Below are 15,909 nucleotides of genomic sequence, written 5' to 3'. Positions count from 1 at the left end.
AAATTGTCTGTGTTGTATACCTATAATAATCAATACTACTTTTTTATAATCATAATAAAAGGAAAAATATAATAATCAGTTACTAATATCGAAGTACATAACAACAAAGTATTTTTAAACTTATCCACATTTTAACTAGCGAGAGACTACTTTTGACCTACTAAATGTGCACTTATGTCATAATCGCACCAACGTCCATTTTCAGACGCAAACGCTCGTAACGGATTCTAGGGGAACATTAATGACGACAATGTGCATAGTATAGAAAAAGCTACATAAATGTGAAATTGTAACCGCACATGAACGCGATTCATGAATATATGACATTAGGCACAACGCATAATGGCTACTGTAACATTGTAAAAAAGTGTTTCGCCTGACAGTAATAGAAATGTAGTTCGTGTAATTCAAAGAACATTTTGTGGTTTAATTATCAAACAGATTTTTTCGATTAACTAAGGTTAATAACAAACTCATTTGTTCCATGACTTCCTTACTAAATAATACGTAAGTACATAGGTTTTAAATTATATATAGGTTTTTATTTATACGATATAAATTAAAGTAATTAGTACAAAGTAAAATGGAATTTAAATGACCTCTGTAAAAGCAAATTTACAATTTAAATGCAATTTATGTAAATGGACAACTATATAGTTGATTGTAATTTCAGGTTAACAAAAAATGACAGTATTAGAAACAGAAGAAGATGCGGATAAACGTTCAGTTCCCCCTAGGAAGAAACTTTGCTTATCCCTTTCTGGCCGTGCACGTACAATTTCTAACAACATTTCTCAGGCTCCTCAGATTTCAGAGAGGGAGAGCCTTTTAAACAGAGATACCTATACACATAGTATGTAAACTTCATTATTATATAAACTTTCATATTATATTGAATATTCATTATATATGATTATATCAATCAAATATGATTTAACATTTATTCATAATGTTCATTAATTATGAAGGTACAATCAAAATGTTGAATGGTTATCGCAATCAATTGAGCAATCACCAAGATGGAAGTTATGATGTATCGAATAGTGGTACAGAAGGATTAAGAATAGCTACTTTATGTAATTTAGGAAATACATGTTTTTTGAACAGTGTGATATATACGTTACGATTTGCACCATCCTTCCTACATAATTTGCATCATTTGGCCACCGATTTGTCTAATTTAAATGATAAACAACTTCAAACAAAAGTAAGTTGTATTTTATTTAAAACAATAGATTTTGTTCCAGCAGTACACGTCATTAGCGACTGAGATGTTGATGTTAATTCTTTAATTAAAAGAAAGAATGCTTTGTTTTATTTTTACATAAAAATAAAATGGAAAAATATATTGTATATTTTTTGTATTAGATAAAGTCATCATCTTTGGGAAGAACTGGTGTGTCACTTACATCAAGTGGCAGCAGGAGTTGGAGCAGTAAAGACCTATTAGCTTTGGCTGGACCTACTGGAGATAGTAACAAACATAGAATACAAATAGCTACTGAGAAGTTACATGAATTGTTCATGGCATTACGTGCATCTGAAGCAAGAGAAAACAGTGAACCGTATCAACCAGATGCATTTTTGCAAGCTCTTAGGTAAATATAATATTAATAATAGAATATTATAATTAAGAATTGAATATTACATTAAAAACAATAATGTATGTATATCTTTTTACAGAGATGTGAATCCTATCTTTGAAGGAAATCAACAGCAAGATGCTCATGAGCTTTTAGTGTGTTTACTAGATAACATCAGGGAAACATTCCAATTGTTGGTCAGGCATAGAGAAAGTCAGTTTGGACAAAATAACGATGGATTATCAGACTTCTCTACAGAACATTTAACAGATGTACAATCAGAAGGTAGTAATTCCAACAAAAGAAGCATTCGTAAATCTAGAAAAAAGAAAAAGATAACAACAAGGGGAAGTTCATCTTGTCTTGTACAATCGAATCTAAATGGTGTATCAGTATCTTCTAGACCATATGAGCATATGAAATATTATATGAAGTACTGTATGAAATATGAAAATGGTCATGCTGAATTTCCGGAAACTAATGGAGAGATAAGTAGTCATAGACTGGAAAGCAAAAAGTGTTTTATTTCTGAAGATTTTGAGGGAGTTAGCCTTTTGCGGACTACATGTCTAGAGTGTGAGCATGTTACAGAACGAAAGGAAACATTTTGCGATATATGTGTGCCTATTGATATAGACAGATCAAGTGAAAAAGGTAGGTGACATTAATGATCATCCAATTTTAAGTAACGAGTAACGATCAGAAATATACTGTAGATATATTTATTTGCAGATAAAGAAATAAGACCAATGGATAGTAGTGAAGTATACAAACGTGCAGTAGTTACTAGTGAACTTCTTTGGGGTAGAGATAAATATTGGTGCGCTCGTTGTCTTCGTTATAATGAAGCTCGCAGAGCTGTGTGCTTTCCATCTTTACCAAGGCTACTTATATTGCAGTTGAAAAGATTTTCTACTGCAGCAGGGTAAGATTCAGTTTTTTAACTTATTTATTGCAATGAAGAAACAAGATTTCCATATTTCATATAAAGATATATATTGCATTAGGTCAATGGAAAAAATTAATAATCATATGCCAACACCGTTAACGTTGCAATGTTTTTGCGAAGAATGCAACAATGATCAAACACGGGGAACTACAAGTGGCAGATCAGAGTCACGACATGTATATAAGTTATATTCTGTAATTATGCACCAGGGTGCGACAATGACAGCTGGTCATTATGTCGCTTATACTCGTTTACCTGATGAATCTGCATTCGCAGAATATTTTCAATGCGATCGAGGTAGTAAACGACAAACTTCTGGTCAGGGTAGTAGCAGCAGCACAAACACAAACTCGTCTTCATCAGATAAAACATCCGGTATATTAAAATACTTTAGAAGTAAACCAAGTGCTAGTGAATCTAAGGAACAATTAATTCGGTTTGGTTGTCGTAGTATGGATTGTTGTGGTATTCGACGTCATAAACATACTAGCACATGGCTGGAATGTGATGACGAAGCAGTACATGTAATCCCATTACGAGAGTTAGAAGATAAATTAGCGCCAAATCCACGAAATTCCGCCACTCCTTACCTCCTGTTCTATGTAAGATCTATGACGTAAATATTTTTTTTCTTTAAAACGTAAAAAACATACGTATATCAAGTATTCAAACTAAGAGTGCAATGGGCCTTGTTCCTCCCTGTTAATGATTGCACTGTCACACACATTCCACATCTGTTTACTCTGTACGTACTGTATCAGGTTTAGGTGAACGTGTATAATTTCGTAGAAAATAAATTATATATTAAAATCATGTTAAGCGTTAGAATTTGATAGTTAAATGATATGCAATAAATTCTCCACTCTACGCGATAATGGTACTCAAATCTTGCTATTAATACCACAAAGTGTCAATTTGTATTTAGATGATTAATGTTAACTGGGACGTGGGGCGTTTTATTTTTAAGTTGTTTCTGTAAAAATAAAAGTGTGTATTCTTGATTTAATTCCCTATTCTTTTCAGCTTTAGGTACTTTCCAATGTAATTGGAAGTACAAAAATGATATTTACAATAATTAAATAAGCTTATATCCTAGATACTATCATCATATATATTTTTATTAACCATATTATTTTTTTCATGTACTATCTACAACACATATTATCTTATCTTATGTTTTATTTATGAGAATGGTAAAAACAAAAAAGTATTTATGTTAGTAAATTAATAATATATTCCTTTCATATTTTTAAATTAAATTATAAATATATTTCTTTAAACGTATAATTTTTATGTTTTTATTTCCTAAACAAAAAAAAGATAATTCCAGATTTTTTGTCGAAGATGTTTGCGTTTGAAATCGTTCTAATTTAAATTCAATTATTATATACATAATCACTGTCAAATGTGCGAAAACCAATCACTATCAAACATAGTTTGTAATAAATATGTATACGTCCAAGAAGTAATTTAAAGATATCGGAGTTAAGCGATTGTTGTTAAACAATGACAGAATGAAATAGAGCAAAGAACAGTGAATTATTAATTGCGTAAAATGTCCTGTTTACGTTGAAATACATATTTGTAAAACGTCAGAATGTCAGTTTAATCATACGTGGCTATATACATATATCGATTGTTTCGATAGGGGTCAGTAGTGAATAGTCGTGTTTTACCTGCCAGCCTGACGTATTGTCGTTTCTTCTACTTTCGACTCGCGTTACAAATACATTTAACTTTCCGCATTTTTTTATATAAAAAGTTTTCCTACTTGGACATGGTTGCATCGTTGTTTCTTTAAAGAAAAGGTAAGTCAGTCGTATATAGAGTTGTATACAAATTTTAACGTTTTTAAATGAAATCAAATTTACGCGCTACGAATAAGCAGAATTTAAACGAAAGTAGAACATTCATGTATATGTTATAGTGTGAATATATATTTTTTATATTCGTGTTATATTCATTGTTAAATACGATAGATTGTAAAACATTAAAACTTGTAGGAAAACATTGTATTTGCGTAATATTGAAATCAGTAACGTTAATAAGTAATTACTATTTAAGCTAATTATTTGATTACCACAGCTGTCTGTTTCTTTTAATTAATCATTTATATAAATATTAGAATACGAATATGAAAGTGTTGTAAGAAAAATCAACTTTTACTGTTATTATTACCGTTTTAATAATTTTATATTCTTTTATTAGTTATATACATAGTTATTATTTGAAATAATGTTTCTCTTTATTTGCATAACGTGCGAGTAAACTGCGTACCTGCGTTTTATTCAACAGTAACAATTTAACGTCAATTTGTATAATGACATGGTGAGTGTAACATATAAGAATTTCATTGAATGTACGTATTTCGATGTGAAACATTATGGATATAGAAATCATTCACTTGGACAAAAAAAAGCAATCAGTTGGAATCAGGCAAAAAGAAGACGCAAAACAACGTTAATTGTTGGTAAAATTACCAGCGATAGTAAATGGAAAATGCTTAATGAACATTACAATAGTATAGAATATCTCCATAACGCATAGTGCACATTTATCGCTCTAACAAACTAAGCAAGCATAATCAATACAGTTACAGTATATCGTCAATAAGTATCATAGATGGATGTCGTAATATCATTGACGTTTATTACATGCACTGCACATTATACATTAGTGTCATATCTTTCTTTCTTAAAGAGTTACGTTTAATACAAAATATGTATACTAAGCATCGTAAATTTATTAATTCACTGTTCACGTATACTTGATATACTTCACTTATTTGTATTATATCACATTTTTAACATTGCTCAACGTAGTGATAAATACATTTAATACGATATTTATATAGTTATTGTATAACTCAATATAATTCGTACTATTATTGATATCGACGTAAGAATTAAAAGTGATGTGATGAGATTATATCGTAAATATTTAAAATATTATTAGCATGTTGGTCATTAACTGTTGCAAGTTCGAGCACTATAAATATATTTATAATAGTAGTTATTGTGTACGTTGATTTATTTAATACAGTTACTGCAAAAACCATATACTACAAATATAATACCACATATAATACAAGTATATAATATAATAATATATATTACGTAATATGTATATTATATAATATATTAATATAATAACATAAATAATATATAATATAATATATAATACAAATATATACTACAACCAACAAATACTATATTATAAAAATAGTATCACCTTTTAATATTACACGAGATAAAATTAAGTCAATAAGAATAGGTATACATATACGTACATATGTCATTCACCTATTTGTTTCAATCGAATTTTCGTACGTCGGAGATGATCTTATCTGTTTTTCATTTATACGGTGATTACAGATTTTGCTAAAACTAATAAATTATCGGTATGAAGTACCAGCAGATCTCGGTCGATTTTATAAGCATGGTGTACACCGCTTGTTCGTACTTGGCTCTCGCTGGAGTCGTTTGGATATTCTTACGACTCATCCAGGCGTGCTTTTGGTTACCACGCCATCTGAAAAGACAAAATAATGTCCAACGAATGCTGCAAGACAAGGTTCTATTTTTCTATTCCCTTTTAACAAGTAAAATATATTAATATATTAAGTCTGTGAGCGGATTAAGTGGTTAAATGTTTTAGTATAATATTACAGTAGCTTTTGAATAAGCAATCACATCTTTCCTTGATTAAAGCTCCGTAAAATTACCTTTACACTTTGTTTATGAACCAAAGCGAGTAGCAGGGGGCATTGTTTCATTGTTCTCAGCCTCACATGTCTGACCAGTGATAAATGAACGTGTCGAATTCTGGACATTGATCGAGTGATTCATAAGTGAAATTTGAATTTTTATGTTGGAACTTCATAAAACGGAACTCATTGATGAATGGTTGATTTAAACAGATTATCTGTTATCTTTATTATTTCTTTCTTCTTTTAAAAATTGAAGATAGTATTCAAATGTCTTCAAAAGTATGAAATGTATCAAAATGGGAAATATATGGAAAATATGAGAAGTGCTTGGATGAAAGTTGTAATATATCAAGCGTGCTGAGGTTATGTGACCTTCCAATTATTTTAAAAATCCCTAAGTCAACATCGAGAGAGGAAGGAATAAAAAAATTCTTCTTAAAAAGAAGGCTACATTTCTCATTGTATATGGAATGTTTTCAGAATACTTTTGCTTGTTTATATGATATTAGCATAATACCAAGACACATAGAAACTGCACGATTGAACCTCCATATACTTTACTTATGTGATAGCGTATACACATAATATATTATACGTTCATACGTATGTCACAGCATTGAAAAGGACCCTATTGCTTAAAATCTTAGACTAATTTCTCAATGCAGAGATTTTCAATGCGTATGTATATGTATATTCGACTCTGTATTCTACCTTCTGCAATATTGCTGCAGTTAAATCTCGATATATCCTAACGATTCTACGCTTTATAACTCCAGATGTCCTAGAGCTTTAATTCAGTAAACGATATTTTTTAAACGAGGTAATGTAATTATGGTTAATCCTGACATGCCCACTTCGAAAATTCATATCCCCAAGAATAAATCAAATTAAAGATGAAAAGTAGTTTTGTTGAAAATATCACGATTTAGTGTCAGTTATAATATGCAACGAAAAATATATGTTGCCCTCTATAAATTCGGAGTTGAACATTATCACAAGGTCGAACAAATGTCAGTATAATCTGTTCCTCTCAATATTTTATAACTAGACTGAGGATTATTCTGCATTTATGGAAAATTTCAATATGGAAAAATTTATAGAATGTATGTAACATATAAAAATACATAAAACGTTTAAAGTTCAGTAGTTATTATAATATTTGGAGGATGAAACAAACCTCTATTCGACCTCTATTTCTTTAGTTATATTCGCAAAAAATCTGAATTTTCACAAATATCTGCAGTCTATCACTTTCGATCGAGACATTTTCCTATATTTGTCATACTTTCCGAGATATTTGCCTTTTTTATTTATTATTATGAGAATCATCGGCTTTAAAAAAAATGTTTTAAAACAATTATTCTGTAATTTGCGAAATTGAAATTGCTTTAATATCTTCACTATACTTATCAATACGAAAAAATGTTTGAAAGAAAATTTTTCTGCGTGAATGGATAAATATTCTACTATCTTTTAAGTATTTACACGTTTATTTAAAAATATCTATAGTTACGTGAACCATCAATTAATAATCATTTTTGTATAGATGGAGGGCTATGAGAAGTACATATTGGAGTGCGAAAGAAGAGAAAAGATTGAACAAGAAATGCAAGGCGGGGATGCCAAGTGTGATCCTGAGCAAGCGGAGAAATGGAAAGAACGAAGAGAATGCCTGGAAATGTTGAAGAGGGAATTAAGTAAGATTCGCGATGGCGGTGACGATTCGCAAGACTGGGACTATCTTCTGGAAGATGATGAAAAGAAAGAAGCTAGTATCACAGAAATTCAAGATGACGAAATTTCTAAAGATGGACCTAATGGTAAAATAAACGCAAGCACCAACGTGATCAAACAAGTAGCCGATTCGGAGGAGAAAAAGGACAAATAATTATGTCCCACATCATCTCTGTAAGAACGTAACGGCATCTATGATAACAGATTGAAGATGTTTTAAATCTTTTTAGTTCGTAAAAATCGTAGATAAAATCGTACGATGAAACATTTAAAGAATTCGATTCTTTAAAAAATATGCAACGAGATAAATGTGTGTTCATTTCAAAACAAACAGAAGAAATAGTAATTATTAATTTTGTGACAAAATTTTTAATAATTTTGTTTTTGAATGTATCGTTGCTGCTGCGGTCATTCAATAATTAATGTCATAAATAGTTTTAACCTTAATACGTTTCGTTCACATATTCACCTACGAGGCACAAGAATTTAGTAATTAATACGTATTAAGTGTTTGATTCTACCTATACTTAATTATATTTGCAATGATATACGAGTGAATGCATTTTATTGTACGTACCTAAATATACAATTTTTACGAAAAATTACCTGTTGACACGAAAATGTAAAATAAGTGCATATACATTAGAAACACAATTCAAAATTAAAGTTCAATCTATTACATACACGTGCCTCTTTAAAATTACAATGTAATCAAGGGATATATAGAGTTTTGCAATCATTAGCCTACAATAATTTAAAGAATTCAAATTAGTTTATAATATGATAAAATTGTTATATTATAATATAGAAGATGTATACGTATTGAGACTTTAAAGAAGTGCCCTTATAAAAATAGAATAGGTATATTCTTAAAGATGACTGAAACACATACACGAAAAACAAATGAAATTAAGATATTTAAAAAATCGAATTTATAATATCTAACAGAGTTAATTTATCGAAATATTACACATGGAAAGAACAATTATGATATTTTTGTACTGGATTTTTATCAAACATAATGTAAAGTGTAAATTTTATAGTATTTATAACAAATATTTAAAGTTACCAATTCTAACCAGGAAAATGAATTGAACTGAATATAATAATATATAAACTAAGTGTGATTTCGTATGCAACTAATGCACCGTATTTTTTACATGCATGTACATCAACAAAGTCCTATTTATCCTTCAGACGTGTTATACATCTACGTATGTATCTTTGTATCGTTTGAATTACAAAAGTAAGAACACCAAATATACTTAATATTAATCTTGAAATATTTACTAATTAGATCGTGTCTAACTAAATTTAATTTATCATTTGGTATCTCACAGTATTATTAAATAAATGTAAAATAAAAAGAACTTCTTAAGTTTCAATTTTACTACTAATCATTATTATTAACATTTTTGTATGAAAATGTATCGAATGAAATAACTTTCAATAAATCATATACACGTAGAATTCTTTGTTATTGGAGAACACATATCATGTCTATGTGAACTATCTTTTTAAACGTGTAAAGAACTTATCATTTTTGGAATACCATTAGTGAAATTTATAAAAAGAAGTACACAATGGTCCTTCCGCGAAAACGCGACGTCGGTATAATTCGTTGTCGAAAAAACCCCCTTTGCGAAGGTGTGGTCCGGGAAAACACTTGGAGGCCTGCTGCAAAATGATGCGCACAGTGCCGGAGTCATCGGTTCCGCTGCACGTAGCGCGTCGTAGCGTAGCAATAAATAAATTAAGCTCCTTTCACGGCTGGGCCAAATTTCTCTTACGATCAAAAGCTTCTTCGCATGCACACCTAATTCGAAAATAAAAAGGTCAGTAAGCAGACTGTTGCGCCTCAACTCGACATCTGTTTTCAATCGAGTTATTAATAATTTAAACTAACAATTGATACAACTGTAGAAATAATCAATTAAGAAGAGGATTAATTCATATGTGGAAAGAATTTCATGTTCTTATGATATGTTTTTATCGTTGAAAATTTTACGAATGTGCACTAGAAAGGGTATCACGGTTGTGTTAGCGGTAATTATCGAAGTTTGTTATCTAAAGACAAAGTTTAATCGAAATTTATCGATTAATTTTCACGAGTATTTTTAGAGAATAGACATGAACGAATGCAACAACTGTATCTAGATGTTCCAATTACGATACCTTGGGAAGCAGGTGCAAGATACCGGGTAGAGATATACACACGTTTTACGGCCTGAAAGTCAAGGCTACGCTCGAAGGGCAAACTTAAAAAGGAGCTACATTTGCTGGCGCACATCCAACTGGAGCAACGATTATTTTCTTTGCCTGCGAGGCGATGGAGGTCGCTGCGCCATTCTAAACATGTATTGGGTCTAATCCAGCCGAGGCATGTGCACGAATCATTTTTCTTCAGCTGTCGGCCACGACTTTTTTCCTTCAGCATCAATTTTTCATAATGAATCTCTGATTGCAATGTGGAAATGCTTTATGCAGCTATATTCTATCCTAATGATAAATTAATTCCGTCAAATGCAACTACTTATGAATTTCAACAAGAAACAGGGAAAACTTGTTAGTTCAGGATGTAACTTTTATTTTAAGTCACATTACAAAGTTGATTATAGATTTATCAATATATGTTCTATAAGTAATATAATTGCAAAGAAATGTATAGAAATTTTTAGGATCCGATTACGTTTGAGTTTCATTATTTTAGTGTCGTTTTATACGTCATTTTATAGTAAAATTTTGTATAGCTATTGAGTTCTGCTGAATTTGGAAAACATTAATTTTATTCATTTCTATCTTTACAGCATAATAGAATTATATTATAAAGTTAAATAGAATCTACGTTTAATACAACAAACTTTTATAAAATACACATTTATAATTGACGAAAACAATTAATATATGTTTACACGCGTACTGTTCTATATGATACATAAGGTATCCCGCGAACAAATTGAGAAACTTTGTCAGCGCATTCAGAATGTATCGGTCAATTTGCTTTGATTTTGAGATATGGAAAGTATATTGAGATATAAACCAGAATTAATTATACGGATTAAAGCTACTTAATTTTTGTTCATATTTAACATTGTGTTCGATTTTGACATAATGTATTAATCATTTCGTGTTCCTGTGTACGTAAGATGGCTTTCACATTAACCGTGTCTATTTTAAATATCGATAAAATTATTCCAAATGCTAATAGTAGATTCATTGATATTTGTTACCAAATGCTCATGTGTATACACTTTTGACCTCAATTTGAAAAACATTTGAAGGGGATAGGTTAATCACTGTGCGATTTATGTTACGCGTCCAATATCAGTTTTCCTTTGACTTTGATAAACATTTCATAGATGTTAAATAACAAGGAATACCATATATTGATATTTCTGTTCATATTTTTCTGCAACGGTATGTAATAAAACTTCATTTATTGGAATTCATCGGATGACGAATGATAACTGCAATTCACATGATGAGAAATTAAAGCTTAGAGCTTTAAGATTAGAGATTGAATTTAATAAGATATTCAGTAACATATTATATTTAGAAGTCAATTATACCTTTTCACATTTTTAATACTTATACATATCTATAAGAATCTAATCATATGTTATATTCCACTTAAGGTCAAAGCAAAGCAAACACATCAATTGCATATGTTTCTATGTTGAATGATTTAAAATTAATTCATATTAATAATTTCAGTACATTATCGCTATAGCACTAATTATTGACGAATCAAGTTATTCTCTCACTATATTTCGCATAAAACCGTCTTTTTCGTAAGACCATGCAACTAGTGTACTTACATGAATCGATCACTAACTTCGTGAAAGTTTTCGTTATTCGTGCGCAAGGTGGTGCCACCGGCGTTATTTGTACACAATCAGACAGTTTAATGGCGGGAGGGCGCTACTTGCAATCGGGTGTATAAGGGTTCGTGAACGAAATTGGCCCTCTTCATGGACCTAGGCGATTACGTTTCTGTCGTGTAACGCGAGGGACAACACGCGAAAAGTGGTTTGCACGTTGATCTGTGGGATTGACGACAATGTCGTCGAGAAGGCGACGTTCTACGTTTATTTAAAAATCGTCGATGTATACTCTCGTCGCTGACCTGGAGACCGGCGACAGGAGCCATGCCGCAGCACAACCCCTGCCTGAAGAGGCTGATGACAATGACAGCGACGAATCGTCATCGTCTTGTCAGCTAGGGAACGTCGACAGCAAGTAAGTAAGTAGTTGAACGTCATGTTCCTGCTGCGTACCGCCCTTCTGTCTTATTTCTTTCACCTGCACGATTTCATGGTCGATAACATTTCTCTACCTGAATAGGCATACATCATCGCGCGAGTTTTCGATCATCTGAAATAATCCACGATCGAACATCACTCAATGATTGAATTTGATATTTAACGTACGATGGTTACGTGTTGATTTGGCTGGTTAGTGTGTTTGTAGATGCAAGAAACTGGTTAGTTATGTTCTAATTGTGTAATGTGATTGTCCAAAACAATATCGACGCGGCAATTTGAGCGATAAAGAGAGGAATATCAGAATAATAGAGAGAGATTCGGTAGTTTGCCAGTCGATGCATGCACTTATATATACATATATATATGGGCATGTGTGTGTGCGTTTTTCGTATAAATGTGGTGTTCACTATGTGGATCAATTTGGTTTTCGCGTGCACTATCGCGTGGTTCTATCGTTGATCTACTCGGCGCAGCGTGTTTACGCTGTGGAAATATAGCCAACGAAGGATCGTACAGTTGAAATATTGTTTCGCGAGCAGTTGCGCCGAGTCTTTTGTTACTGCTGCCAGGTGACTGGAACGAGCAGAGGTCACTGACCGGTGAACTCTGACCGAACATGACGTCATTGATTGTAGCCTCCATCCAGGGAGTTTATTTTTGTGTCACTGTATAGGTCGGTATAGGAGGTGCGACGCATATGTAGAGAGTGGAGCATCTATGGCCTTTAATCCTTGTTGCATGTTCCACCGTCAGACCTATTGCGTCAAACGTATATAACGTATATACGTTTGATTTACTTATAATCGTATACCTGCGTCTTTTTAACGATGTATGAACGAATGAATGGATTCGCATTATGAACAATTTGTTTGTTGGTTCATATTGAACTATACTATAATTTTAATCGTGAATATAATACAAGCAATAGACGTACGATTACTCGATCGATTAAAGAGTCAACATTGACGATGCCGTAATATTTGAAGCGCGCAGGATTAACTAATCATAAGATGGAAATAACAGATCCTAATAATTTATAAAATATCATTTCGCGTTTTATACTCATGAACGATTGTATATTTTTAATGTTCACGTTGCAGATAATAACATCTTAGAAATAATTTAATATGCAGTAAATCAGATTTAATTAAATATAACTGAACTAAATGAAATATAATTGACGTATACACAGTACATGTATCTCTGTGTTTTGTAAAAACTTCCTATTTACAAAATTACTTGTTGCACACAGTGAGTACTTATGAAAACATAAATTAGTATGCAAATTATACCTTTTTTGCAATGAATTACATTTATTTTTCAAATATCGAAATTTAATAGTGTCTTATCGGCATTGACAGTCTATATAAATTATGAGATAACACAATAAGTAACAAATGATAATCATTAGCAAGAGAAATAATCTTTTAATAAAGTATTATGAATGTGAAAGTAACATTTTGAATAGTTCTAGCATATTTAGCTACAAAAAATTTAATTTTCAAAGTGCATGAGCCAAACATATTTTGTAGCTGTTTTTATTATAAAACAACTTACAATTACCTGTTCTCACAAGAAAAAAGACGTGCTCGGATACGACCACGCTTTTTCACACGTCCGCCATAAGAAAATATTTAACAAGAGCTTTGTGCAGATTTGTTAAATATATCGGATTGCGTATAGACTTGTGCGAAAAAGCTGTTCTGAAGTTTTTGAAACATCAATAAATTTTTCATCAATATGTTCACATGTACAATAAGTCGTGTGAATCACAACTGTTTCCAAAATCCATACCGAATTTCAACTGTTCCTAAAATGAGAATAAAGTATACACAGAAGTATGCGAAATTTTATTCTATCCATTACATAAAATAAATATGATAAATATAAATGTAAATCTGCTGTTACTTGCATTATGTTTAGTATTTGAACGTGATGATCAGAGCATATTAAGATCGTACATAGAATTTATACATATATTCTAGCCATTAGTAAGAATTTTAAAAAGTTTCCTAACGTTTTTTAAATAAATTAAACACCAAGGCAACTATAACGTACTCAATTGATCAGTAACATACTTAATTTACTATTTATATATATGTGATAACGTTTATGTACTGTAGATTGTAAATGATAAATTTAGAAAGAAGAATACTAAGATTAGATAAATTCGATCAAAAGGCAAATAACTCGAAAAGTTAATTTTTGTTATGCTTCTTTTCAGAAAGTGGAAGATTATAAGTAATCCTAATAGCGTTTGAATAACAAGATTCATAAATTTGTAGATAATAAAAGATTTAACAGATGGTAAAAACTATTTAAAGAATAAAGTTTACGAGGCAGAATTTTATATTTATTTCTATTCAATCTCTTTCAGCAGTAAATGTATCTCTGGTCGAGTATTAATAAAAAGAAGAATAAAGATCTCTCGTTAAGTAAAATTATTTTTAATGAAAGAATTAAATTTTTTCTTGCGAGACGTGAAAAATCGACTTTGATGTGCAAAGTACATAGATATTATCTATAATTCTTTAATTACATATCTGTCTTGAAACAAAGATGTATACAGGGTGGTTGGTAACTGGTGGTACAAGCGGAAAGGGGGCGATTCTACGCGAAAAAAGAAGTCGGAAGTATAGAATAAAAATTTTTCGTTTGAGACTTTGTTTTCGAAAAAATCGACTTTGAATTTTCGCTCGGTACGCGTGCACTTTATTACATCTCGTTATAAAGGATCTCACTGTAGATCGTTGTCTCGATGGAAAAATTAAAAAAAAAAAAATAAAAAAAAAGATTTTTATTCTATATTTTCGACTTCTTTTTTCGCGTAGAATCACCCCCTTTCTGCTTGTACCACCAGTTACCAACCACCCTGTATATGTTACGTTGGTTTCTCAAAATCTTCTAATGTCTTCCAAACTTCTTGTAAGATCACTAAAAACAGCCGACTATATTCCTTCTACGTAATATAATGTAAACGAAAGTATATAAAATTCAAAAATTTTATATACGAACGCCGTGTATTACGTAAAAAGAACTACAATATACATGTACATGTACAAACAAATCTATTAAGTATATATTCTCAATACATATCCTTGATCTCTTTTCTTTCTGTATATAGTATACAATAAAGGTGATATGTTGCTTTTGAAAGTTTCATTGAATCATTTGAAAGACATCGGAGGAACCCAAAACACGAACAGCAAGTCCCCATCGACCCTAACAATTTCGGGAAAAAACATCTCGCGGTAATTTTTAGTTAGCGATGGAAATTTGACGAGCGAGTCAGTAAAACCGTGAAACGCGAAAGAAAATGAAAATACGTAGCGGGAACAACGTGGTTGCGTTTTAGAAATCGTCGAAGTAAAAGTAATTACGCGACCAAACAAACAACAATCTCGTATATGCACTTGGTGACGTCAGAATTATTTGGATCATCAGCGGTGCAACAGTTTTCAGCGCGAGCTCGCCGGCGAACTACGTTTTCGGCGCTGTAAATCTCATTTTCCGTTGCCAACCGGCGAGAAACGTGGCACACGCTTTTTGTATTAACAACGCCGGCCTTCGTACACACTTACTTGTAATTTCCTCGAAGCATGTTCATCACGTAACCCACGTATCTCATTCATGGCGTTCCATCGCATCTATCGGTTTCCTGTGTGGAAA

At 31.4% G+C, this 15,909-nt stretch overlaps 3 protein-coding genes and 1 long non-coding RNA gene across 6 annotated transcripts in view; 3 read left to right on the top strand and 1 right to left on the bottom strand.

The window, feature by feature from the left end:
* Nucleotides 1–261: 261 nt before the first annotated feature.
* On the top strand, nucleotides 262–3,345 carry Usp1 (ubiquitin specific protease 1). Its single transcript, XM_069111395.1, has 7 exons — nucleotides 262–507; nucleotides 674–853; nucleotides 969–1,207; nucleotides 1,369–1,598; nucleotides 1,684–2,237; nucleotides 2,316–2,508; nucleotides 2,591–3,345. Exons 2-7 carry the CDS (start codon nucleotides 685–687, stop codon nucleotides 3,150–3,152), a joined length of 1,947 nt encoding a protein of 648 aa, XP_068967496.1. The 5' UTR covers nucleotides 262–507; nucleotides 674–684; the 3' UTR covers nucleotides 3,153–3,345.
* A 2,106-nt stretch (nucleotides 3,346–5,451) lies between these two features.
* On the bottom strand, nucleotides 5,452–11,787 carry LOC138179007 (uncharacterized). The gene is made up of 5 exons (XR_011172904.1): nucleotides 11,545–11,787; nucleotides 10,151–11,442; nucleotides 9,528–9,791; nucleotides 5,822–6,063; nucleotides 5,452–5,577 (listed from the first exon to the last, which is right to left on the bottom strand). It is a non-coding gene; the product is annotated as an uncharacterized LOC138179007 (long non-coding RNA).
* Nucleotides 5,935–8,334, top strand: LOC138179005 (uncharacterized). The gene is made up of 2 exons (XM_069111403.1): nucleotides 5,935–6,105; nucleotides 7,788–8,334. Exons 1-2 carry the CDS (start codon nucleotides 5,935–5,937, stop codon nucleotides 8,127–8,129), a joined length of 513 nt encoding a protein of 170 aa, XP_068967504.1. The 3' UTR covers nucleotides 8,130–8,334.
* Nucleotides 11,788–11,907: 120 nt separating the features above from the next.
* The window catches only part of LOC138179003 (uncharacterized), a 201,149-nt gene continuing 197,147 nt past the window's right edge, over nucleotides 11,908–15,909 (top strand). The window contains exon 1 of one of the 3 annotated variants that reach the window (XM_069111397.1): nucleotides 11,908–12,214. In XM_069111397.1, coding sequence (XP_068967498.1) covers nucleotides 12,081–12,214 — 134 coding nt within the window. In that variant the 5' untranslated portion in view covers nucleotides 11,908–12,080. Of the gene's footprint in view, nucleotides 12,219–15,909 lie in introns of all 3 variants that reach the window. The other 2 variants (XM_069111396.1, XM_069111401.1) reach the window with 2 other exon arrangements.

This window comes from Bombus flavifrons, chromosome 4 (genome assembly GCF_040668555.2).
Source record: "Bombus flavifrons isolate JBK064 chromosome 4, iyBomFlav1_principal, whole genome shotgun sequence".
Classification (NCBI taxonomy): Eukaryota; Metazoa; Arthropoda; class Insecta; order Hymenoptera; family Apidae; genus Bombus; species Bombus flavifrons.
The sequence above is the reverse complement of the archived record's forward strand: the minus strand, read 5'-3'. Positions and strand labels throughout refer to the sequence as shown.

Bases quoted from the DNA above. Each gene is read 5' to 3' on its own strand.
- LOC138179005 (XM_069111403.1), top strand. From the start codon at position 5,935: ATGAAGTACCAGCAGATCTCGGTCGATTTTATAAGCATGGTGTACACC. The intron at 6,106-7,787 runs GTTCTATTTTTC...ATTTTTGTATAG, and splicing joins AACGAATGCTGCAAGACAAG to ATGGAGGGCTATGAGAAGTA.
- Usp1 (XM_069111395.1), top strand. From the start codon at position 685: ATGACAGTATTAGAAACAGAAGAAGATGCGGATAAACGTTCAGTTCCC. The intron at 1,599-1,683 runs GTAAATATAATA...ATCTTTTTACAG, and splicing joins GCATTTTTGCAAGCTCTTAG to AGATGTGAATCCTATCTTTG. The intron at 2,509-2,590 runs GTAAGATTCAGT...ATATTGCATTAG, and splicing joins AGATTTTCTACTGCAGCAGG to GTCAATGGAAAAAATTAATA.